The 24,663-nt window shown below is 37.5% G+C and overlaps 2 protein-coding genes across 3 annotated transcripts; one reads left to right on the top strand and one right to left on the bottom strand.

Annotated features, from left to right (window-relative positions):
* The first annotated feature begins 1,196 nt into the window (after positions 1–1,196).
* On the top strand, positions 1,197–11,213 carry LOC104118438 (ubiquitin carboxyl-terminal hydrolase 3). Its single transcript, XM_009629668.4, has 6 exons — positions 1,197–1,538; positions 5,983–6,099; positions 6,310–6,408; positions 7,329–7,517; positions 10,164–10,345; positions 10,481–11,213. The coding sequence occupies exons 1-6, from the start codon at positions 1,422–1,424 to the stop codon at positions 10,884–10,886; spliced, it is 1,110 nt and encodes a 369-aa protein (XP_009627963.1). The 5' UTR covers positions 1,197–1,421; the 3' UTR covers positions 10,887–11,213.
* A 445-nt stretch (positions 11,214–11,658) lies between these two features.
* LOC104118439 (cyclin-dependent kinase C-2-like) lies at positions 11,659–24,463 on the bottom strand. Of its 2 annotated transcripts, none has more exons than XM_009629669.4 (12): positions 24,198–24,463; positions 21,608–21,689; positions 21,384–21,474; positions 21,257–21,286; positions 21,050–21,159; positions 20,879–20,951; positions 20,661–20,781; positions 20,434–20,551; positions 14,849–14,988; positions 14,701–14,758; positions 12,668–12,738; positions 11,659–12,461 (listed from the first exon to the last, which is right to left on the bottom strand). In XM_009629669.4, exons 1-12 carry the CDS (start codon positions 24,305–24,307, stop codon positions 11,936–11,938), a joined length of 1,530 nt encoding a protein of 509 aa, XP_009627964.1. In that variant the 5' UTR covers positions 24,308–24,463; the 3' UTR covers positions 11,659–11,935. The 2 variants fall into 2 exon arrangements, with proteins under 2 accessions (XP_009627964.1, XP_070031279.1); XM_070175178.1 differs by having other exon boundaries at positions 12,379–12,461; positions 12,550–12,738; positions 24,198–24,446.
* Positions 24,464–24,663: the final 200 nt, after the last annotated feature.

Consider the following 24,663-nt stretch of genomic DNA (forward strand, 5'->3'; position numbering starts at 1 on the left):
ATAGCAATAGGAGATGATGAATAACAATCATAAACTACTTGGCAATGTGCAACGGTCGGAACTAAAGAGTTAAAACAACATTATGGGTGTGTTTGGTCCAAGAAAATGTTTTCTTGAAAAACAAGTAGTAATCTTACTCATTTTTCGGTGTTTGGTATGCAAATTAAGAAAAATAACTTCTCAAGAGTATTCATAAATAATTTAGATACAATAAACATGAAACCATAAATTTTCGAACCAACAACCTTCCGAAATCACAAATTTCACAAACTTCTGAACCGCTAAACTTTCAAACACGTAAACTCTATAATTTCTAAACCCGCAAACTTTCAATCACATAAACCTCCGAACTCATAACTTTGGAACTCATAAAATTTCGAACTCCCAAACTGAAAAATAAAAAAATCAGAACTGAAAAAATAAAAATAAAAATATTTTGCTGGGTGGTGGCGGGGTGCATAAAAATAAAATAAAAAAACAGAAAATTGAAAATATAAAAATAATAAAAAAAAAGAATAATAATTTTTTTGCGGGGAGGGGGTGCAAAAAACGAAAAAATTGAAAAAAAAAATGGTTTGGGTTGGGGTGGGGTGGTGTAGAAAAACTAAAAAATTGAAAATTGAAAAATACAAAAAAATTGTTAATTTTTTTTTTTTTTGCGGTGGGGTAGCAGGATGGATGGTGATGAAAAAGAAAAAAAATTGAAATATGAAAGAAAGAAAAAAAGAACCCTTTTTTTTAGAGAGAGGGGGCGGGAGAGGTTGGGTAGGGGAGAGAAGGGGAGGGGGTTGGGGGTTAGATTTGAGCGCAGGTGTATTTTTGAAAAATATTTTTCTAACTTTTTTTAGAAAAATTATTTTTTCTCCAATTTCAGAAAAATGAGATATCTAGAAAAATATTTTTTAAATTATATTGTGCAACTAAACAGTGAAAAATGAAAAAACATTTTCGTCGTATTAAACACAACCTATAGTCTAAAATCGAAAACTATTGGAGTTACTATGTTTTTAATCGAGTAGTTGAAGAAATGTAAACGACGTAGTTAAATATCGACGTTATCTAAAGTATAGTGGTAGTTTTTTTCATTTAGTACTGCATGCTATCACATCTCATCCATAAATGGGATTAATTGAAGTAAACCAGATTTACAGCTTGGCACTCATCATTTGATCTGGACAGTGAAACCCTCAAATAGTGGACCATAAAATTTATTTTGTTTTTCCAATTTACACAAACATATTACTATTATTTATTTATTTACTTTATTTGTTTCTTCATCCTTCTTCTCCATCGGGAAAAAAAGCCCTCATTTTTTCACCTTCTCCGATTCAGTTTTTCATTACTAAATCGCTGCTTAGGAAACTCGCAGAAACCCTAGTACCAATTATCAAATTCAGGGAGATTTAGGAATGAAGTGAGAGATGGGTGCAGCAGGTTCCAAACTCGAGAAAGCTCTAGGTGACCAATTTCCCGAAGGAGAACGTTACTTTGGCCTTGAGAATTTTGGCAATACTTGCTATTGTAACAGCGTTCTCCAGGTATTCCTTTTTATCATTTATTTTGATTTATATTTTCTGTTTGTTGTTTGCCTCGATTTTGATTTGCATCATTTTCATGGTACTACTATTTTTATATTCTGGGAGCTTCACTAATTTGTGCTATCTGGAACTATGGAAATATGGAAAAGATATTGACCTTTTCTGGGATTGTTTGTGCTGGTGCTATAGATAAGGTTTCATATAATTACTAGTCGGGAATGAGACGTAGTTGAGATATATTATGGTGTATGCTGGGTGATATTGTGGCAATTGTAAGTAGATAGTTATGTACTGGATTGCTATCTTTTTGTTCTAAGGTTTTTGCTTAGGGGGGTGATGCTAAAAAGTCACTGAAGACCGAGAAACTGTGATGTTTTAAGAACAGAAGAAGTTCTGTGTGGATATGTCTAGACAATTCTAGTATATAAATTCTATCCCATTTTATGGCAACTTGTTTTGTGATTAAGTGAAATGAGAGTAAATGTTGCATACCGATTGTATTCTCTTCTAAGCCGAAACCCATTAGGTTAATTCTGTGCTGCTCCCTTCCCTGACCTCCGGAAAGAACTCGTCTTTGACCTATTGATTTTCTCAATCTCTAGGGGCAGTAGAAATGCATTACTTTTCTTTCCAGTTTACTTTTAAAAGGTTTTATACCTCCCAGAAATTTTGAAAAGCTTTTGTCAATGACTTAAGTAGGCCAAAATGTATATTCTAAACAGCTGGGTATGTACCATTGAAGGATTTAATTGCATGCTTTAAAGATAGCCCGTAAAGCGATGGGAATGGTTGGATAATTGGTTTATATGGATCCTTTTTGGGCGAAAATCTTGGCACAGTTCCAACATACCTATTCTTTGACTCTCGTACAGTGTATAGATACTATATTCTTTCCATCTTCCTACTAGAATAGATATTCTAACAGCTAAAGCACGAAGAAAAATAACATTGTCATATGCCTAGTGAAGAGTAAGCTATATATAGCCTGTTGAAACCTTAGTTTCATTAGATTGTATTATTGGCTACAACAATAGATTATGGGAGGGGAAAGTTCCTCAGTTGACACTTTATTTAAATGACGGCTCCTCAAAAATGTTCTTTTTCTTTTAGAATTTACTTGATTAGCTTTAAATATTCCTTGAAAAGATGTTCTCCCTGTGTCTCTTCAAGGAGGCAGTTCCACTCTTCATGTAGAACTTCTTGGTAAGAGGTTATTGTCATCCAACTTGATTAATATGCTACTTATCATGGTACATGTATATGCAAATTCATTAGAATACAATTCAGCTATTTGCTTCCTCGCATAAAAAACATAAATGAGATGTAGCATATGCTATATCTAATTCAAATGTGCAGCACAAGAAAGTTTTGAGAAGTCAAATTCTCTCCAGTTCATAACCATGTCAATAAAGGGAGGAAAAGACATAAAAAAAGAGAGGTCATGGAAGAGAAAGGTTATGGCATGAAATTTCACCAAGTAAAACTTGTTGGGAGGAAGCTAATTTGCATCTTGAAAAGCTTTGTCTTTGAACTGAGATTGGACTCAAAGACTCAGTTTTTGTTCCAAAGTGTAGGTTTTTCTTAGAGCAAATGTTGGGAAAAGAGCATATCATAAATGCATCTCTTAAGGGAAGTTACAAAATTCTCGATCCAAGTTCATGTAGTTGAAGAGTTTTATCAAGCACACATCTTTTGATATGGAAAGGGGAAGTACTACAGAAATGTCTAGTTAAACAGAAGCAGACGAAAACAAGTTCTTATCATCTAAGGGAAGCAGAAAGATTCCTAAAATTAGGAGTAAGAAAAATCAATGACAAGTTTCCTCCTAGCATGTAAAGCCCTCGACCAAGCTAGAGGAGGAATTTGGTTTGGCTAAAGTTGAAATTGGGATATCGAGTCCAATGGGGCAAGCAATGTTGGTAGAGTGTATTAGAAAGAGAAGTGAAAAGATGACACACTACGCTATTTTTATATTGGTGGTGTCTTGGCCTACTTGCGCACACCTAATTTAATCCTTTAGGTACCTGCTCTCTTTCACCAGCATAAATATCGGGTATTTCTGTCGAAAAAGCTTAAACATATAGGAAGAAATTGCATTTTTCGCCTATGTTGGGATTTAAACCTTCGTCTCCCATGGTTCATTCAGCTTCATTGACCGATAGGCGACATCCTTGAATAAAAAGACGACGCATCATGACAGGAGAAAAATGATAAGGATGAATGCATCGCCTTGAACAATTCTAGTTAGCTCCATCACTTTTTGCGAAACTAGGGAAATAAGCTAAGCAAATCAAAAAACTTTTGTATGCAAAGAGCCTCAACCTACAAAGTCAAATCTCAAGACAACAGATGAAACACTATGAAGAAGGCGAAGAAAAAGGTGAAAGTTGTCAATTGCGACGAAGGAAAGAAAGAAACAGAAACCAAGGGGAAGAGGTCAAAAGAGAAAAAAAAATTAGGACAGGTATATCGCCTTGGCTTCGAAGGATCATAATCCCCTTGTCATGTATGATTGGTAAGTATGGGTGCTAAGCATATGGTGGATCCTCAAGATTATCCAAAGGTTGCGTCTGGTTTGTGTTAGGATACACCGTAGGGGAGATAAAATAGAAACTGATGAACGATGTTGGGACAATATCACACTTGTTAACATCAAAGGAGTAGAACCATCCAAGTAAACCTTAGCACAAATACGATGTCATCAAGCACAACTAAGGGAAATCAAGCGGGAATGACCGGTACAGTTCCGTCAACTTCGAGGGATATTTTTGTGACCAACTCAGTGCATATGCACCCTCCTCGATTGGACCTGATATTCCACAACTAGACATTACAAAGAAGGAAGATAATAGTGAGTTGATAAGATATATGACGAACAAATAGATGAAGACAACCCTGTTATGTCATCAAGAAATTTGCAATTTTGGTGAGTTTTGTTCTTTAACGGGCCATGAGAAAGAGGCAATTTTGTGCTCACTGAGATCGAAAATGAATGTAAGTGAAGGGGAGTTAGGGATGAGATCACAATGATTGTTCAAAAACCAAAATTGGAGGGCCGTAGTAATTTAGAATCGAAGGCCTCAATGAATTGTGAAGGGAGAAACAAGGAGAACAATAAAATTGGGCGTAAAAGAGAGATGGATTGATTGATTAAGTAGAAGGGAACGAGGAGTGAGATCAATCGATTGATTGAGTGGAGCAAAACGGGTGATTGAAAATAAGAGAGGTCTTTGAGACAAAGTTAAGGAGGTGACCACATTTGTGTTGTATGGACTACAGAGGAGTTAGAAACCTTGAGAAATCTTGTTAATTCTTTTGACTGTTGGGAACATTTGTTGTCTTCATAAATGGTAGGGTTGCAGTACCTTTGGTATTACCACCATGTTGGTGCAAATATTTTGTAATAATTTGTTATGATTTATTTAACAAAAAGAACAAAAAGAAAAATGAAATGACAAAGATCCTTCGAGTGGCGGGTGGTAGAGATTAAGTGGATGGAAATCATGTACAAGAAGTTTAAGATGTTTTTGAACTTGAACATGGTGAAGGTAGGTCTTATGGTTGGACCAAGCAATGGAATTCCATATATATGACCCTCTCTCGTATGTATTCCAACTGCTTTCTTCAGTCTTATGTCACTTATCTTTTCACATTATCAGTCTTTGTTTAATTGACAGGTCTACCTCGTGTCTGACCTGCATTTGTCAAATGTCGAACAAGATAATGTGAATAAAGTCTTTGCTCTATCATTATATTGGATGTCATCAGCTCATATAAAAGCTTATATTTGTTAGAGGGCACATTTTTATTTTGTGATTTATGTCTTTAAACATGTCTCCTTGCAGACTAAATTATTTTCGATGTGTCAAGCAAGTGAAATTGTTTGATGAGACTTAAACATATCTTTTTGAATTTTATGACCTCCTCCATTTAAAAATTTGAAGACATAAATAAGTAAAAGTGTGCCTCTTTTTACGTTTTAAGTTTTCTGATGAGGTAATTACAGAATTCAATAATTTAGGTTTGAGAAGTTCAAGTGCCATCACTCTATCCACATACAGGTTGAAGCAAAATCCAAAATATATTTCAAATATGGACTTTGGTTGAGTTTTTGGAATGTTGAAAATGATGAATAGCCGTTTTAAATGCATTGCATCTTTTTTTCTGTTTGAAACAACAACGACGACCCAGTAAAATCCCACTAGTAGGGTCTGGTGGAAGCTAATTCTTCTTAGCCTTATGATGTATTGTCTGCTTGCTCGTTGCAATGGATTGTTATCGTCTGTTAGGGTGGATTGAATTATCCAAAAAAGAGACCTTGTATGCATGCATGTTTTATATTATATATGACCCAGACATTGATAGCATTGTCTTATACGTGTTATTTTATGTATGATCCCGAAGTTGATAGCACTATCTTGTTCTTTTTTTCTTTTTTCAACAGGCTCTATATTTCTGTGTTCCATTTCGAGAACAACTACTGGAGTATTTCTCAAATAACAAAAATCTCGCTGACACAGATGAAAATCTCTTGACATGCCTTGCTGACCTGTTTATGCAGGTATTACTTATGATTGTTGACATTTTCCTAATTGTTCTTCGTTAGGTGGTTGCACATTATTACTTTGAATCAATAATATCCTTGCCTCCTTTATTTACTGATATTCAGAAGCACATATGCCAGAATTTGTATCTTTTTGCATTACATGAGCCCATGATCAATATTGTACTTCACATTCCACCTCTGGGCTTTTTCTTGTTATTTTTGTAGATAAGCTCGCAAAAGAAGAAAACTGGTGTCATTGCTCCCAAGCGCTTTGTACAGAGATTGAAAAAGCAGAATGAGATTTTCCGCAGTTATATGCATCAGGTGTCCTATAGTCACTTCTTTTAAAATGCTAGTTAGATACTAATATGCGAAGTTCCAATAAAGTGTGGGGCAGGTAACCTCCATGTTTATCTGTGCAGGTTAACCCCTTTTACCTCCTTTTATTTGCATTTCATGAATTGTGTGCTTTACTCCCTTTTGGTGTTACTAAACTGCTATTATGTGAGATTGCTAGAAATCCTAAACACTAATGAGTTTCTTCTCATATTTGCCTCATTTTCTATTTTCATGCTGCATTTGGTTGTATTTTTCTTGAGCCAGTGTGTGATTGAGAAATTTAAATGTGTTGAACTGGAAATCCTTTTCCTAGGCCGGTCAAATGATCAGATCTGCTCCAGATCGAATGAAAATCGCCTGCTTAGAGTTGATTGTGTTGCAGAGGAGAATATCATTGCTTTAATATCTAGTGTACAACCTCTAATATTATGAAAGTGAGATGCTGCTGTATTTAGCTTGAGGGGAACTCTCAAAGCCTGTCCCCCCTGCCTCAGGGGCTTCTATTTGTTATCTGTGAAGACTTCTCTCTGCCTTTTTGTTTGTCCATATGAAACTTTAATTATTGATGTGCTAGTTTGCAAACATTAGTTATCATGTTATTTTAGTGACTCCAAGCTAAGTGTGTTTTTGGATATTCAAATTGCTCAGTGTTCTCCTTTGTGGAGGGCATCAGATCCTGCTTTGTTTAAGACTTGTTTTCTCTGAAGTTTGTCCCAGAAATTATTTGGACTCGCATTCCTAATAATTGTTAACTAAATGATACTGATCAAACAGAATTGACTGCTATAGGCTTTTGACTTTTGAGTATTCATCAGTTACTCTTTATTTCTCCTTTATGTGTTGGTGCATATATGCTCTGATGCACTTCCCCACCACTCATGTTTATATATATCTTTCTCTGTTAGGACGCGCACGAATTTTTGAACTATTTGCTGAACGAACTGGTTGACATACTGGAGAAAGAAGCCAGTGCTGCTAAAAGCGATCAAGAAACTTCTTCCCCAACAGAAAAGATTGCAAATGGACCAACCAGTATTCATGTTAATGGGGCTAAAAAGGAGCCCCTGGTCACATGGGTGCACAAAAATTTCCAGGTACGCTTGCTTGTCTTGGTGGTTATCAGCTTATAAACTGTCATTTCTGGCAAATTGTATGCCTTCTTTTTACAGTTTCATCTGCAGCGGGCCTGTTTAAATTAGGTTGTCTGGTGCACAGTACTTTATGATTGGATCTTACATTAGTCTTGCCATGTACCTTTTTTAGTCTCTGGCTATAAACAAGGAAATAAAGAATATTTTGAGTGATAAAAAAGAACTGTTAGTTTACATTAAGGATCTGCTTTGAGCCCATACTTGAAATGGTGCATGCTCGCAAATGATGTTATGATAGACATCAAAATTAGTGAAGAAATCAATCAAAGCTTGATGTGAACTCTAAATATAAGGGTTTCTTATCAAGTAAGAATATATGCATGGTAAGTTTGCCTCCATAAGAAGAATGAAAGCAAGTGAGATTTCACGAGCTTGTGGTTGTTAAATTGAGACAATTTGGATATTTAGGCTGAAAATGACATGATAAATACTATATAGAACACAAAGAATTCAGAAAGGATCGCTGAAATGGAGAAGTGCTACTGGAATGTTATGCGATATGAATATACCTGACAGGCTAACAATGTATATGATGGTCGAAATGGAGGAGTGTTATGGCAGTGCTATGTGATAGGAAGATACCTAGCAATAGTGAGAGGCAAGTTCTATGAAACGATTGTGAGACCAGCAGCGTCAGACATGCGTAAATATTCGACATCTAAGATCCAATGTGTCCACAAAGCTAACATCCTAAAATTGTGGATGTTAATATGGATAGACAGTTATATAAGACTGACCAAGATCTAAAATTATCACATCTGACCGAGGGAGCAAGTAGCACAGGTAGAGAATGATATGGCATAAGATCACCCTGTGGTTTAGCCATGTCTATGTAGACTTATATATGCACTGGCCCGTTGATGTTGCACTTTAGAGATTGAGGATATGAAAAAAGGAGGAGGTAAATCTAAAATCATATGAAAAAAAGTCGTCACAAAAGATTTACAATCTCCAATTTTATGCGGACCTAGTTAAGGTTAGAAACAATGGAAGTAAAAGATGCCTATGGGACATACCAACTAATTAGGTCCAACATGATACACGATAAGGTCACATGAGGGTATGCTATTTGCTGAAGATATTGTTGCTAATTGACGAAACTAGTGAGGGTGATAACCAGAAGCTTGAATTGTGGAGAAGTACTTTAAAGAGTAACGTTTTAGGATAAGTAAAAGTAAAACGGAATATAGGTACGACAAGTTTAGTCAGCATAAGAAGAGTGAAGCTGGGGTGAGATTAGACGGGCTTGCGGTGCCTAAATGCTTATTCCATGGGAATGGAATGATAGATGAAGTTGTTACACGTAGAATCAAAATCGAATGGTTGAAATGGAGAAATGTTATTGGTGTGCTATGTGATAGAAGGATCCATACCAAAGTGAAAGGTAAGTGCTATAGAACAATTATAAGACCAGTAATATTGTATGGAAGTGAATGTTGGATTGCTAGGTCCAACACATTCACATATGAGTGACGTAAATATGTGGATGCTAAGATGGATTTGTCATATGAAGATTAGATAAAATTAAAAATGACCACATTCGCCAGAAGGTGTAAGTAGCACAAATCGAGAATAAAATAAGAGGATGGCGCTTGAAATGGTTTGGCTATGTCCTGCATTGGCCTCTAGATACATTGGTCTGTAGGTGTGAAACCATGGTGAGTGAAGGTGTTAAGAAGGAACGACGTAGACCTAAAATCACATGTAAGGAAGTTGTCCAGAAAGACCTGCAATTTCTTGGAATCCATGCAAACTTAGCGAAAGATAGGTCTCAATTGAAAAGAAAGATCTAAATAGGTGAAACGAGTTAGATGGGACTTGGGCGTACGTTTACTTTTAAGTCCAACATTTCCAGGAGTTATTTAACCCTATCAAACATTTATATACTATTAGAAAATATAGAGAATTTCTAATACTATTTATTGTTTTTATTTTATTTTATATAATATTGGTTTGAGATGAGTTTAAACGGAGAAACATAGTCAGTGGGGATTCATACATTTGACCCAATTTATTTGGGATTGAGGTGTAGTTGTTGTTTATTATTTAATAACACTTGTATTAGCTCTGTCAAGGGTTGTTTTTTGTTTTAGAGAGTTATATGTCAGTGTAGGAGATAAGTGAGAGATTTAGAGAACTCCTGGTTTTCTAATTTATTTTAATTGACAAATTATTAGTATTGGAATGAACAAAGCCTGAATAGAGCGGAGTGGTCATAAGGATTCTTATAGTCGAGCCAACCATTTTCAGATCAAGGGATAGCTGATTGATTTTTCACTAATCAGTCTGCTCTTCTTGTATATTCTCCACAAACCTAGTAGGTCAGTAAGTGCCTGATATTGCATCCTTATACCGCAATGTGCAGAGATGTCTGACCTCTCTTATCAAAACTAAAAGAAAGGAAGGAAAAAAAGAGGCAGAATTCAGAAGTAGAACTAAGATTTTAACATCATTTCTTTGACGGTTATGGAAATGAAAATACGAGTGGTACTAACCTTGGAAAAAAAAAAGAGTATTTTATCTGGAGTTTTGATTTCTCTGTTAAACTAGTACGCACTAGACTCTTTAATTGACTTTATTTACTTCCAGGGTATACTCACAAATGAAACAAAGTGTTTGCGTTGTGAGACTGTAACTGCAAGAGATGAGACATTTCTTGATTTGAGCCTCGACATTGAACAGAACAGTTCAATAACTAGCTGCCTGAAGAATTTTAGTTCCACAGAAACTTTGAATGCAGAGGATAAATTCTTCTGTGACAAGTGTTGCAGGTATAATGTGTTGTCTTTTTTTCTTTTTTTTTTCTTTTTTTCTTTGGGTTCTTCTGTCGGTCACCCCCTTCGACGCATATACCTAGGTGACATAGCTGCAGCAAACCAACTAATTCACCATTTTTGAGAACTTAGCTTGCAGGAAGCTCAGAAGAGGATGAAGATTAAAAAGCCCCCTCACATCCTGGTTATCCACTTGAAGCGATTTAAGTACATTGAACAACTTGGTCGGTATAAGAAGCTCTCTTACCGCGTTGTCTTCCCACTTGAGCTGAAGCTAAGCAATACAGTTGAGGATGCAGATGCGGAGTATTCCTTATTCGCTGTGGTAGTCCATGTTGGGAGTGGACCAAACCATGGACACTACGTGAGCCTTGTGAAGAGTCACAACCACTGGTTGTTCTTTGATGATGAGAATGTCGAGATGATTGATGAGTCGGCTGTTCAAACTTTCTTTGGTTCAGCTCAGGAGTATTCCAGCAATACAGATCATGGGTACATCTTATTTTACGAGAGAGTCTCCAATGGAAGCACTAGCTGATAGTAGAAAAATGAGTTTAGCTTATTTCCAATTTTGAACTCAATTTCTCCCTCTATTCATCAATTTTATTATTTGCTACTTCTCTGTAGTTTGTCAAAGATTTTCTAGTGAGTTGACATGAAATGTGAAGCATACATATCTAGGTTGTTGCCTTGTACAGTGGATGGTGGAAGCTTACCATCTATATTTCCAACAATAAAAGGGAAAAAGGATATGTAGTGTATGTGATAATTTAAGTTTCAAAGACAAACTCTTCAGTTTAGGGTGTGTGCTCAGCTACTGTAATTCTTTATCTAATTTCAAAACTTTATTCTGCCTTTTCTTTCTCATGCATCTCTTTTTTTAGCCAAAAAGCTACAGATTTGCCTTTTCAACTTTATATCAGAATTCAGAAGATGAGACTACTTTTCCTTACGAGACAAACTCAGATGATGCTAGTTGATTCATATCTGAACTCAACTTAGTTCATAGGATTTCGTGGTTCTAAAATTCCAGGTACAAAAAGGATTCAAGTTATGACTCCAACCCCTAAACCAAAATGCGGAAGTATACAAGATCAACCAATATTTCTTCTACTTCCATGCCTACTTACAAATCTCTTCCATCTATTCACTAATCAAACTTTAGTGAATAGAGAAGTGATTCGGATCTTAATGCATGGGCTGAATTATGAGGCAATTCCCCTAAACATGGTATGGTGGAGATTTGGAAATTTGTTTAATTCATTTAGGCAGCAGTTAGTTGCACGGAGTATAGTGTCAACCATCAACAATAACTGCAAGGGCCATCAGCTTAGATGCATATCCAAGGTTCTGAAAGTGTATACAGAAATTGCTATATAAAAGAATTAGGGTGTCAAAAAATTGTATACCTAAGCCAAAAATGAACCACACAGATTCCCTTCACAAAAATAGCATGACTTTACATGTACATGTACTCTTGTAGATAAACCAATTGCTAAATTTGTTGCATCCGACCACAAGTTCTTACAATTGTTAATGGTTTCCTTTGATGCTGTCTAGCCAGTGAGTTGCATAACAGGTCTGACTCTATTGCTGCCAACCATACTGCTGGTTACGGTTTCCACTCATTTGGTTTGAACCTCTCCCTGCACCAGAACCTCCATATTGACCACTTTGGGAGTAACTAGGAGGAACACCATAGCCACCACTTGGTCCCCGAGGACCACTGGAAGCCACCCCACTACCAGGATAAGGTGGGGCTCGTCCCTGAGGTGGATATGTCCCACTACTATAACCTCCGCCTTGTGCCCCACGATCTTGATAATACCCCCCACCAGGGTTTCCACCTGGAGGATACCGATTTTGCCCTCCAGGACCACGAGGCTTTCCATATTGATGATGACCAGCTCCAGCAGATATTGCAGGCTGGGTTTGATGATTAGGTCCACCCCAGTGCTGGGAATGACCTTGCCCAGACTGTTGGATAGGAGGGAGGCGTGAATGTTGCTGTGGGTGCTGCAGCTTCTGTCTTTTGGCCATTTCTTCATTCTGTCGCTGCTGTTGCCGTTTTTTCTTAGTCTGGAACTCGTGTGATGATTCATATTTTGGTAGGCTGTTTAACAGAGTGGAAACAAGTTGTTAGATGAAAAGATATATATGTATACATATCATAATATATCTCAGGATATGCTTTAACTAACGTTTATTAACCCATAAAAATCTCAGGTAAGAACATTGGCCAAGATGTTTCCAGATCCATTGCAGAGAATACAATATGCACAAACAGCACCGAGAAATGTGGATGTAAATGAGGTGCACCTTCTAGGATCACAAGGTAAAGGGTCGGTCCAGAAATATTCAGCATCTAGAGCATCCTTTGCACATATTCTCTGCAGAAAAAGAGGTGTCGATCAAAATTGGAATTATTATATGAACAGAAAACGTGCCATATGCGTCAAACAGCTTATAATATAATTTAAAGACATTGAAGTAGAGTTCAGATGTCTCTGCAAGAACGGAAGATATCTGCACTGGGTTACACAAGATAATAAAAATGACAAAAGTCTGTTGTCCTTTTGAAGTAATAAATATATAAATAAAACTGATAGAGCTCCATTTTGTTGGCTTTCAATAACTCATGCTGGCTTGCTCAAGAAAAAGCAAAATCTAGATCGCGCTGGAAATAACAAGGCAAAAGAAGTAAAAGATACATATAAGTCAGAAGGGAAATGCATCAAGATAGATGAAAACTGTTTCCAGTTTACTAGCGCTATTTTTCCGTCCAGGTTTTTTGAAAAACAATCAACAACACTTCAATCCCATATTAGTTGGGATTGAATATATGTATCCTCGTAACCTTTCCACTCTATTTAGGTCCATCTCATTCCATATTAAATAATTTGGCTTGTATAATAAATTTGGGGTTCTCTAAAATCTTTCTTACCCCTATATAAACATACAAGTTGTACATAATAAAAGAAAATCCTAACAAATACCAGGTAACAGCAGCTAGCTTTGTCACCTACCCTTGATCCAAACTAGTGTAAATATAACAGCAACTAACCTTAATCCAAACTGGTTGGTGCCTACGTGAATCTTTAGATCCCGTTTTGTTCTATCCTTAGCTAAGTATGCATTGGTCATGAGAGATGTAGGTCTCTTAGATACCTTCCTTTCATGTTACCTCGTCCTGTTTATCACTTTTTAATCATCATATTGGTGCATCTGTGGATACAAGTCCATTTACGCCATGGCCAAAGCGACCTCGCTTTTAATCCAATTGTCTGCCACTTGCACCATCTGTTGAATGTGATCATTCCTAACCTTGTCCAGTATTTATGATCAGACACCCTTTTTTACATCTGCATTTTTACAACATTCATCTAGTGGATTACGCCTTAGAAGCCCAATATTCACCACCACATAACATCACTAGTCTCACAACCGTTTTAAAACACTACTCTTTCACTTTGTTGGGCATCTCTAGCACATAGAACACCGATAACGTTCTTTCATTTCTTTTTCTTTTTTTGGAAAGGTAAGTTCTTCCATTTCAAAATCAAGGGAAGCTCCTATCTGATAGCCCAAAGTATCAACCAACCTTTGTAAATCATGCACTTCACTAACCCGCATGCCCTAATTATGGGTATGCCAACACTATTATAATCACAACTTCTAACCACCATTCACCATTCATTCATTTCACTTTTACAGACGATCAACCTGCCCATTTCATTTTTCAATTTTTTTTTACACTTTTAGGTCTTAACATACATCAAATAAGATAGGAACAGAGTAATTGCAAATGCTTAATTAACTTCATATGTTTGTCCAGTCAAAATGCATCGCATCAAAAGGGTGGGAAATAAGAACTGTATTTATTAACAAAGGTGACTGCTTTACAATATGTTCTGGTATAATCCTTATGGGAACTAAGAAACACACAACCAACCCTCTTCAAATTCTGGTAACACCAGACGAGCAAATCAATTGAGCGTACAAATTGCAGCAATAACTAACAATCTACATATTCAGAATAGCGATAGACTAATGAACAGGGTAGTGCCTTTAGACAGAAAGGAACTCTCAAAGAGTGTACATGTTGACTTCATGAATAAGTTCAGATGCCCAAAAAAACAATATTATTTTCTTCTTTCTTTTTTTTTGATGAAGAAATTATTAAATAATAAAAACTATATTCTTGATGCAAAAGAGAGTTTGATCCTTATAGTTTTCTGTACTTAAGCACTTTTGATATGTTCAGACCTTTAAGAAACACCTCCAAAATATTGGCACAAAGTAAACCAATGTAGTTTGAGATTTAGTTATTATAACCACATTAAGGAAAATACCTGAGATGGATCAAGAGTCAGCATTTTGTCTAATAAATCCAAAGCGTGGCGATCAAAACTGCACAATGAATAAGAACTAAGTATGTTAGCCAAGTTACAAAAACAAGTAGTTCAAACAACTCAGCATTTCAAAGAGAGAACACTTAACTGCCTAAAGACCTCTCTAACTCGTCTTTTCATTGGCCTTGCTGGCTTGAACTTGCCATACCAAGGAATCTTTGATACACCAGGCCAATTAATTTCATCAGGGGTTCCACAAAGCTCATATATTTTGGTCAACTGTTCAGGCTGTAATCAGAAAAGAGTACGAGTGAGGGACTTGATCTTCAACAAAGCCAACAGAATCATAACATTGTACAAAAAAGTGAGCACAAAAGATGACGCTGAAGCAAGAGACACAGGAAAAAAATAGAAGAGGCGCACACAGCAAGAGAAGCAGATTAAATTAGCTTAAAGACATTGAATTGGAAAGGGATCTCACGAACTGCGTGATGTTCTCAACTTCTACCAGACTTCTTCCTTTCACCAGAAAGGAATAAGTCTATGCATCTGACTTCACTCAATCACATCCTCGAGTTCCTAATACCATGGCCTAATAATACATTTCAGAATCTTATTGCAGATACAGGCACGCCATATGACATCATTCCACTAATAATAATATTATCCTATACAACATTTTGAAGTATTCAGATTCATTAACTATGCAAAGTTTTAACTTTGATATGATATTTTGTCTATCAGCAAACTTTACAATTACGTTACCAACTTAAAATTCTTCTACTACTACTAATATAATACATAAGTTGTTAGTTTACAGATATGTATAGTGTAGTCTTGTCCCACATTGGAAGAGGAATAATATCTCCTTGTAGTATATAGTTATTGTTAGTTTACAGATATGTATAGTGTAGTCTTGTCCCACATTGGAAGAGGAGTAGTATCTCCTTGTAGTGTATAGCTATAAATAGGGACCTCTTGTATTGTATTTAAAATCCAATATTAATAACATATTTTCTCCCGTGCCTTCTCACATGGTATCAGAGCATTAGTGAGAAAAGATCGATGTGCATCATTCCAACGTTAACCGGGAAGAAAGAACTTAGTCATCGTGCAATTTTTCCGGTGACCTAAAGCTTGTCTAAGTGAAAGTCACTTTCTGTCGGTGTTGTGCTAAAACCAACACCACCACGAGGTAGATCACCCTCCGACGACCAACACCTGAAATTTTATCCGGCAGAAAAGCCGCCACACTCATCCACGAGCCGGCAACAACTTTTCCGGCGAGGGTTCCGGCCATTTTTTCGCGAAACTTCTTCAGGACAGTGTGCTCTTCTCAAAATTCCGAGCCTACCCATCTAATTCAAATCAAATTCCGACCACTTTTATATTTTTCCGGCGTGAACAGTGACCTTTCCGGCCATTTTTTGAAAACATTTCTTCAGGACAGATTGCTCGCAAGGGAATTCCGAGTCTATCCATCCTAGTTACGACAAATTCCGACAACTTTGGAATTTTCCGGCGAGCTACAGTGTTTCCTGCACAGAACAGTGTTCTGTTTTTTCTTTTGTAAACAGTGTTTTTCAAGCTATTTCTTCAGTTTTCTCACAGGAGTTACTTATTTCCACTATTTCAAGTTAACCCTACTACGACAAATTGTAGCGACATGGGAACCGATGCTTTGAATAGTCGGATGGTTTCTTTAGCAGATTATATTGAGTTCCTTCAGTATAAAACATGTAAGCAGACATATTCTGAGATAGCTTCTGTTGTTCAAACAGGTAATAGTGTGACTTGTTTCTCCCAATCTTCATCCTCTGAGTCTTGGGTCATTGATTCAGGTGCATCAGATCATATTTCTGGTAACAAATCTCTTTTCACTACTATTTCGTATTCTCAATCTCTTCCAAAAGTCACAATGACCAATGGGTCTCAAACCATGGCAACTGCAATAGGTCAAGCAAGCCCACTTCCTTCCTTACCTTTAGATTCAGTCTTTTATGTTCCCAATAGTCCTTTTAATCTCATAGTTGTTTGTCGCTTAGCCAAATCACTTAAATGTGTTGTTTTATTTCTTGATGACCATGTTTTTATACAGGAACACAGTACGGGGCGGATCATTGGTACCGGACGTGAATCAAACGGACTTTATTACCTTATCCTTGCTAAATCACATGGACTCGCATCTTGTCTTCCTTCTACAACTTGGCATGTTACTGATTCACCAGATTTATTACATAAACGATTGGGACATCCCAGTTTGTCAAAATTTTAGAAAATAGTATCTGGTTTATCTCACTTGTCAGCTCTAGAGTGTGAGTCATGTCAGCTCGGTAAGCATACTCGCTCCCATTTCCCTCAGCGTCTTGATAATCGAGCAGAGTCACCTTTTACTTTAGTCCATTCAAAAGATGTTTGGGATCCTAGTCGGGTCAGTTCCACATTGGGATTCCGCTACTTTGTCAGTTTCATTGATGATTATTCCAGGTGCACTTGGATATTTTTGATAAAAAATCGATCTGAGTTGTTTTCTATTTTCCAGACCTTCCACGCTGAAATTAAAAATCAATTTGGGGTTTCTATTCGCACATTTCGTAGTGATAATGCCCGAGAGTATTTGTCTTACCCATTTCAGCAGTTTATCAAATCTCATGGGATTATTCATCAAACATCTTGTCCGTACACATCTCAACAAAATGGGGTAGCTGAAAGAAAGAATAGTCATCTTATTGAAACTGCTCGTACCCTACTCATACAATCTCATGCTCCGTTGCGTTTTTGGGGGCATGCAGTTCTTACATCTTGCTATCTTATTAATCGTATGCCATCTTCAGCTATCCAGAACCAATTTCCATTCTCTGTCATGTTTCCCCACTTACCTTTGTTCTCTCTTCCACCCTGTATCTTTGGAAGCACTTGTTTTGTCCATAACCTTACTCCAGGAACAAATAAGTTAGCTCCTCGTGCTCTTAAGTGCGTATTTCTGGGTTTCTCGAGAACACAAAAGGGTATCGATGCTACTCTCCTGACCTCCAGCGGTACCTTATGTCCGATGATGTTACCTTCTTTGAAACCCAATCATACTTCACAGGTTCAGGTCATCACTTAGATATTTCTGAGGTACTACCAGTTTCATCTTTTGGAGATTTAGTCACTCCAGCTCCACCACCTACAACTCCAGTTGTAGCTCCACCACCTATAGCTCCAGTTCCACTACCTACAGCTCTGGTTATAGCTCCACCACCTATAGCTCCAGTTCCTCCGCATAATCCAGTTCAACCTTCTGCAGCTCCACCACTCTTGACTTAACATCGTCGTCCACATCCAGCATCAGGACCAGGTGATTCACGCCCCACATCAGATTCTGCACCTACTGCGGACTTGTATCCTCTTAGTCAACCAATTGCACTCCGCAAAGGTGTACGATCCACACTTAATCCTAATCCCCACTATATTGGTTTAAGTTATCATCGTCTGTCGTCACCTCATTATGCTTTTATATCTTCTTTGTCCATTGTTTCTATCCCTAAGTCTACAGGTGAGGCACTATCTCATCCAGGATGGCGACATGCTATGATTGACGAGATGTCTGCTTTACATGCGAGTGGCACTTGGGAGCTTGTTCCTCTTCCTACAGGTAAGTCTACTGTTGGTTGTCGTTGGGTTTATGCAATCAAAGTCGCCCTGGATGGCCAGGTTGATCGGCTTAAGGCTCGTCTTGTTGCAAAAGGATATACTCAGATTTTTGGGCTTGATTATAGTGATACTTTCTCTCCCGTGGCTAAAGTGGCATATGTTCGTCTCTTTTTGTCCATGGTTGTTGTACGTCATTGGCATCTTTATCAGTTAGACATTACGAATGTTTTTCTCCACGGTGATCTTGAGGAAGAAGTTTATATGGAGCAACCACCTGGTTTTGTTGCTCGGGGGAGTTTAATGGTTGTGTGTGCAGATTGCGCAGGTCACTATATGGTTTGAAACCGTCCCCTCGAGCTTGGTTTGGTAAGTTCAGCACAATTATTCAAGAGTTCGGCATGACTCGGATTGAGGCTGATCACTCTGTGTTTTATCGGCATTCTGCTCCTAATCTGTGTATTTATCTAGTGGTTTATGTTGATGATATTGTTATTATTGGTAATGATCAGGATGGTATTACTAATCTGAAGCAACATCTCTTTCAGCACTTCCAGACTAAGGATCTGGGCAGATTGAAGTATTTTCTAGGTATTGAGGTCGCTCAGTCTAGCTCGGGTATTGTTATTTCACAGCGGAAGTATGCCTTAGATATTCTTGAGGAGACTGGAATGATGGGTTGCAGACCTATTGACTCTCCTATGGATCTGAATGCTAAGCTTCTGCCTGGACAGGGGAGCCTCTTAGAGACCCTACGAGATATAGGGGGTTGGTTGGCAAATTGAATTACCTCACAGTGACTAGACCTGACATTTCTTTTCCGGTGAGTGTTGTAAGTCAGTTTATGGATTCTCCCTGTGATAGTCACTAGGATGCAGTTGTTCGCATTCTTTGGTATATAAAGTTAGCTCCAAGCAAAGGATTACTATTCGAGGATCGAGGCCACGAGCGGATTGTTGGGTACACAGATGCTGATTGGGCAGGATCACTTTTTAATAGACGTTCTACGTCTGGATATTGTGTTCTAGTAGGAGGTAATTTGGTCTCGTGGAAGAGCAAGAAACAGAATGTAGTTGCTCGATCTAGCGCCGAAGCCGAATATCGGGCCATAGCTATGGCAACGTGTGAGTTAGCTTGGATCAAGCAGTTGCTCAAGGAGTTAAAGTTCGGAGAAATCAGCAAGATGAAACTAGTGTGTGATAACCAAGCTGCTTTTCATATTGCGTCAAATCCGGTGTTCCATGAGAGGACTAAACACATTGAGATCGACTGTCACTTTGTCTGAGAAAAAATACTTTCAGGAGATATTGTTACAAAGTTTGTAAAATCGAATGATCAAATAGCAGATATTTTCACTAAGTCTCTTACTGGTTCTCGTATTAGTTACATATGTAACAAGCTCGGTACATATGATGTGTATGCACCGGCTTGAGGGGGAGTGTTAGTTTACAGATATGTATAGTGTAGTCTTGTCCCACATTGAAAGCAGAATAATATCTCCATTGTAGTGTATAGTTATAAATAGGGACCTCTTGTATTGTATTTATCATCCAATATCAATAACATATTTTCTCCCCTGCCTTCTCACATAAGTCAATTAACATCTTAAGCTCGCTTTCTAATCAATTACCATCATATAACAGAGGACTTAATACTTCTGTTGTTCATGTGATCTCCCCTAAATTTTCAGAATGTGCCCTAATGAGCTGAATCCTTGTCCATGCTACTCCGAAATTTTGCTTGTTGTTAGTCCTTAACATGGAGATTATTAATCACGGGCCTAGCTAACAAGATCAAATAGAAGAAACTAGCTAAGAAAATCTTTCCTATTCAACTTATTCAATTGGTTGTGAGATCAAGTTCAAATAAGTTGTTTTCTAATAAAAAATCCTTCACTGCTGTCAAAATGTTAGCCAGAGAATTTGATTAGTAAGCCATCTGACAGAAGTAAAAGATATTCTTTACGAATAGAGGCAATAGCACATTAGCAAAGATTCCATGGACCACTAGTAACAGGTAAACTTGTAAAGTGAAGCTACTGACACCTACCTACGTCCTACAGCACCTACAAAAGCAGAGCAAAGTTCTAGAGGATATTACCTCATTTTTTCCAGGTAAGATTGGCTTCCCGAATAGAAGTTCAGCAAATATACAACCAACGGACCACATGTCAACAGCTGGGCCATACTTTGTGGCTCCAAGCAACAACTCTGGAGGTCTGTCCAAGATTATAGTATATTAGTCTAGAAAGAGCAGAAAATTTTCAGAGTGCTACAGTGATACAAGAAAAGTAAGAAGCAGAATGCTTTAACAGGCTTTAGATTAACCTGTACCACAGAGTAATAACACGATTTGTCAGATTAGCATTGTGATCACCAGAAAATGACCGTGCTAAACCAAAATCAGCAAGCTTCAGATTTCCTTCATTATCTATCAGAAGATTAGAGCCTGCAAACATAAAATGAAAGGAAACAAGTGTCACAAGCTTCCAGTAACACGTGCAAAGATCAATATGTTACATACAGAGAACTAAATGAAAAGTAACCTTTGATATCTCTGTGAAGAACTTGATTAACATGGCAGTAATGAAGACCAGTAAGGAGTTGCTTCATGTAGCACTGGAAAAAGTAATACCATCAATAAATGTGCAGTGAATAGACGGTCATCACAATCAGAAGAAGTATAAATCTTTTTCTGCTATCTAGGCTTACGATACTTTAATCTGCGGAATTGTGAATCTCAACCCTGGTCGATCAGCAAGTCCAGTCAAGTCATGATCCATGTATTCAAAAACCATGTAAATGTTTCCCTTGTACTTGTTATTATCTGTTCCTCAAAGAAAATTGAAATTCATGAATGTTAATTTCTGCAAACATTGGGAAAGGAATTTCACTATCAATAAGAAAATTCTTAGTTGGAATACCTAGCTTCCCTTGTTCATCCCCTTCAGGACCTAGAAGAGAAATTCATGTCAGAACTGACAATAAAAGTTAACCAAACTTAGGCAAAGTTTCAAAAAATATAGCAGTTAACATTAAGAGACAAAGTACCTTGGGAGGTTACTATCTCTTTTAGCTGAATGACATTTTCATGTTGCAATTTCTTTAGAATTTTAATCTCGCGGATGGCTGTTATTGGGAACTGCAACAATTAACCAAAATTTACCATATTATCAATTTCAGGCCTGCAATCCATTAGTCAAAATAAGCTCTAACATTTAAAAGGGATAAATACAAATCTAAAACAGTGTGATGATTGGGGAAAAGAACTGTACCCCCTCCTTCTCATTGTCCATACGTATCTTTTTCAAAGCAACAATTTCCCCAGTTGCCTTTTCTCTGGCCATGTACACTTGCCTGGAAAAAAGTAACAGTGACAATCATGCTAAGCATACAAACCATGAAGCAACCATTGAAATATCAACAAATGCAAAGTTGGGGGAGTCATCTCTGAATTGAATCAACTTCATCTAGTCACCAATTACAATAGTTGCAATATGATCCCAATCAATAGTGACAATTGCATCCTTATTGCATGACATGGCCATTTACTATCAGTAAGTTATATTTTTAGTAACAAAAACAAAAAGCAGGGACGCACTAAGCTAGTGCTGGACATTACAGAATGAGACGCCGCCATACGAAAACAGAAAGAAGATGCTCCCCTGTACAAAATTACTCCTGTAGTGAGTCAATAAAATCTATCATGCAATTTCATCATACAAATCTGTAGATTGCAAGAAGATGCCAGCAGGCCTAAACTTCTGTATTTTAGAATCTGAATTGAGCTAGTTCTGCCCTCAAAACACCTAAAGTTCCTCTCCTTCCATAATATCCAACAGACACATACTGGGTTAGTCCTCCAATACTTCTTAAGAGACTTGTGAAAGCTGCAACTCCACCGACCATCCAATAATTGTCTGATTGACTGTGCCATTATCAATGCTGCCCAAAAATGTCCAAGAACAGGTCCCACGACTGTCTTGCTGTAACACTTTTTGATAGGAGTAGGTGCTTGCTAGGGCTGGGCAGTTTTCATTCTTCATTCGAAACTAACAAGTGTCTGGTCGGGGATTTCTGCCTTGTTATCAAAAAGGGAGTTGGGTAAAGCAAACTCTCTCCTTGGAGGACGCGGGCTTAGTCAAGTTTAGTTATCTATTCAAACAAGTTATACAAATTACTAATAGATTGAATAAAATCTCAAAGAATCTCATGTTTAAGGTATTACTCAGTAAATACATTATATATCTTAACTTAAGATTGACTATTCTAGCTTAATTCAAATTAAATTTTTTTACAATGCAGGAACAAATGGGCTGCTATCCACATAAAGCATGCAACTTTATATGGGGCTCTTGATTTCCATATTATCTTCTACGGACACTGGGGGTAGTTGTTTGTTCCACTGTTTAGCAACTTGTAACATGACCTGACTGAGAATAAATCATTGTACTGCTCTGTTGCATGACTTTCGCCTGGCCTTTAACCGATCCTTACCACCATAACTCAACTAAACCAAGAGCTTTTACAACTTTGCCTTGACTATACTGCGGATAAATTTGGAAAACCAACTCTTACATCTTCCAGGCAAGACAAGACACAAAAAAATAAGAAGAAAAGCATGAATTAACTCTCCTCAGAAGCCATAACACACCAGCCTGTTATCAAGCCACTTCCTCCTCATCTTGCCAATTCCACCCTCCCTTCCTCTACCCCTAGCTCCCATTGCCACCCTGATACCCGCCCTAGCACCTCCACCTTCCATATTTGCCTCCCCCGCCGCTTCCATCACTTTCTCAGCCCCAGTACAATTTTCTATACCCCAACCCTACAACTCTCCAACTAGCTAGTGCACCATCTAGCAACCATTTCCCTGCCCCACGCGTGACTTCTTTTCACCAGAACAGCCCCAATCCAAAGCCACCTCCCCATATGCACATCCCATCAACCTCTCTACCGTCATCCAACCCCCAGATCCTATCCACAGCCCCTTCTTCCCAAACCTTGTAGTTGAAGAAGGATGAAAGAGGTCGGAACACAGGATCTGGTTATTTGAAGGACAAACAATTGTTTCCCAAAAAATATATCTTTTCTTATTTTTCGATAAGCAAGCAAAAGTTCTATCGAACAACAGAGCACTGACACTGTATTTATGCGAGTACTTCGTGGAAACCTTACCAAAACTCAGCTCCTATCTGAACTATGAAATTCCAAACAAAATAGAGCCTTGTTCAAACCCAAAACCATGCCAAAAATAAGAACTGAATCGACTAATCAGCTTCAATATGGTTAGAATGAAACACAACTAAAAAGAACAAAAGGCGACCTTCAATAACATTTTTAAGTTCAGATACAAAGGGCTACACAAGAAATAACATTACATATTCTTGAGGCATGAAAAGAAAGATGTTAAGTCATTAACGTGGAAAAAAAACCCTTGTTTGATAAATGGGACAGCTATTTTCCGGGCATGCCTTTTGCTCAATAAGTCTTTATATAAGCTTCACATGGCCTATTTTCCAACAGATTAATTCAATGGTCCAATCGCTATTTTCACAGAAAACAAACTCAATAACAACCTAATATCAGATCACAAAGCAATGGAATTACAACAAACTAAGACAAAACCACAATAAAAGATTCTCATTTACCCACAAAGAGTACAAGAGCAAAATACAAAAATAACATACCAATGAACCAATCCCAAATGTACCAAAAGCTCCTATTTTCTATTTAATGAGGCAAAAAAGCAACCCATCCTCGTCGATTATTAAAAAAAACTGAGAAATAAAGCAATAATTTATCAAAATAAGAGGCAAAACAAGAGAATGTAAATTTCTAGGGGGGAAAGGCTGAGCAACAGACCCATAAGTTCCTTCACCGATTTGTTCAAGCTTTTCGAAGCAGTCGACACTTCGAGAACCCCACAATGGCGATTCTTCAAGATTCAGCTGACCATAAGCAGCCACTGCCATCTTCTGTTGTACCTTTCCGCTCTCTGTTTGTGTACAACAACACTTTGCCTGATGAGCTATTGAACAACAATGATTGGTGTGGAGTTTGATAGAGAGGAGGAAAGTTCAATTCAAAAATAGGGGAACGCTAATGGAGGCGGCTTGGGATTACTTTGTAACTGTGAAGTTGCGGGTTTTTCTTTTTTTTATTTGCTAAGAGAACTTACATAGGGCTTTTTTGCTAATTTACATAGGATGAGGGATTGCTTTGTCATTTGAAATAAATTTCGTTTTTATACTTTTTTCCAATTTTTTCTCTTTTTCTATTTTAATTAATCAAACAAAATTTCGTTGTTATACATTCTTTTTCATACAGT

Source organism: Nicotiana tomentosiformis, chromosome 5 (assembly GCF_000390325.3).
Source record: "Nicotiana tomentosiformis chromosome 5, ASM39032v3, whole genome shotgun sequence".
NCBI classification, from domain to species: Eukaryota; Viridiplantae; Streptophyta; class Magnoliopsida; order Solanales; family Solanaceae; genus Nicotiana; species Nicotiana tomentosiformis.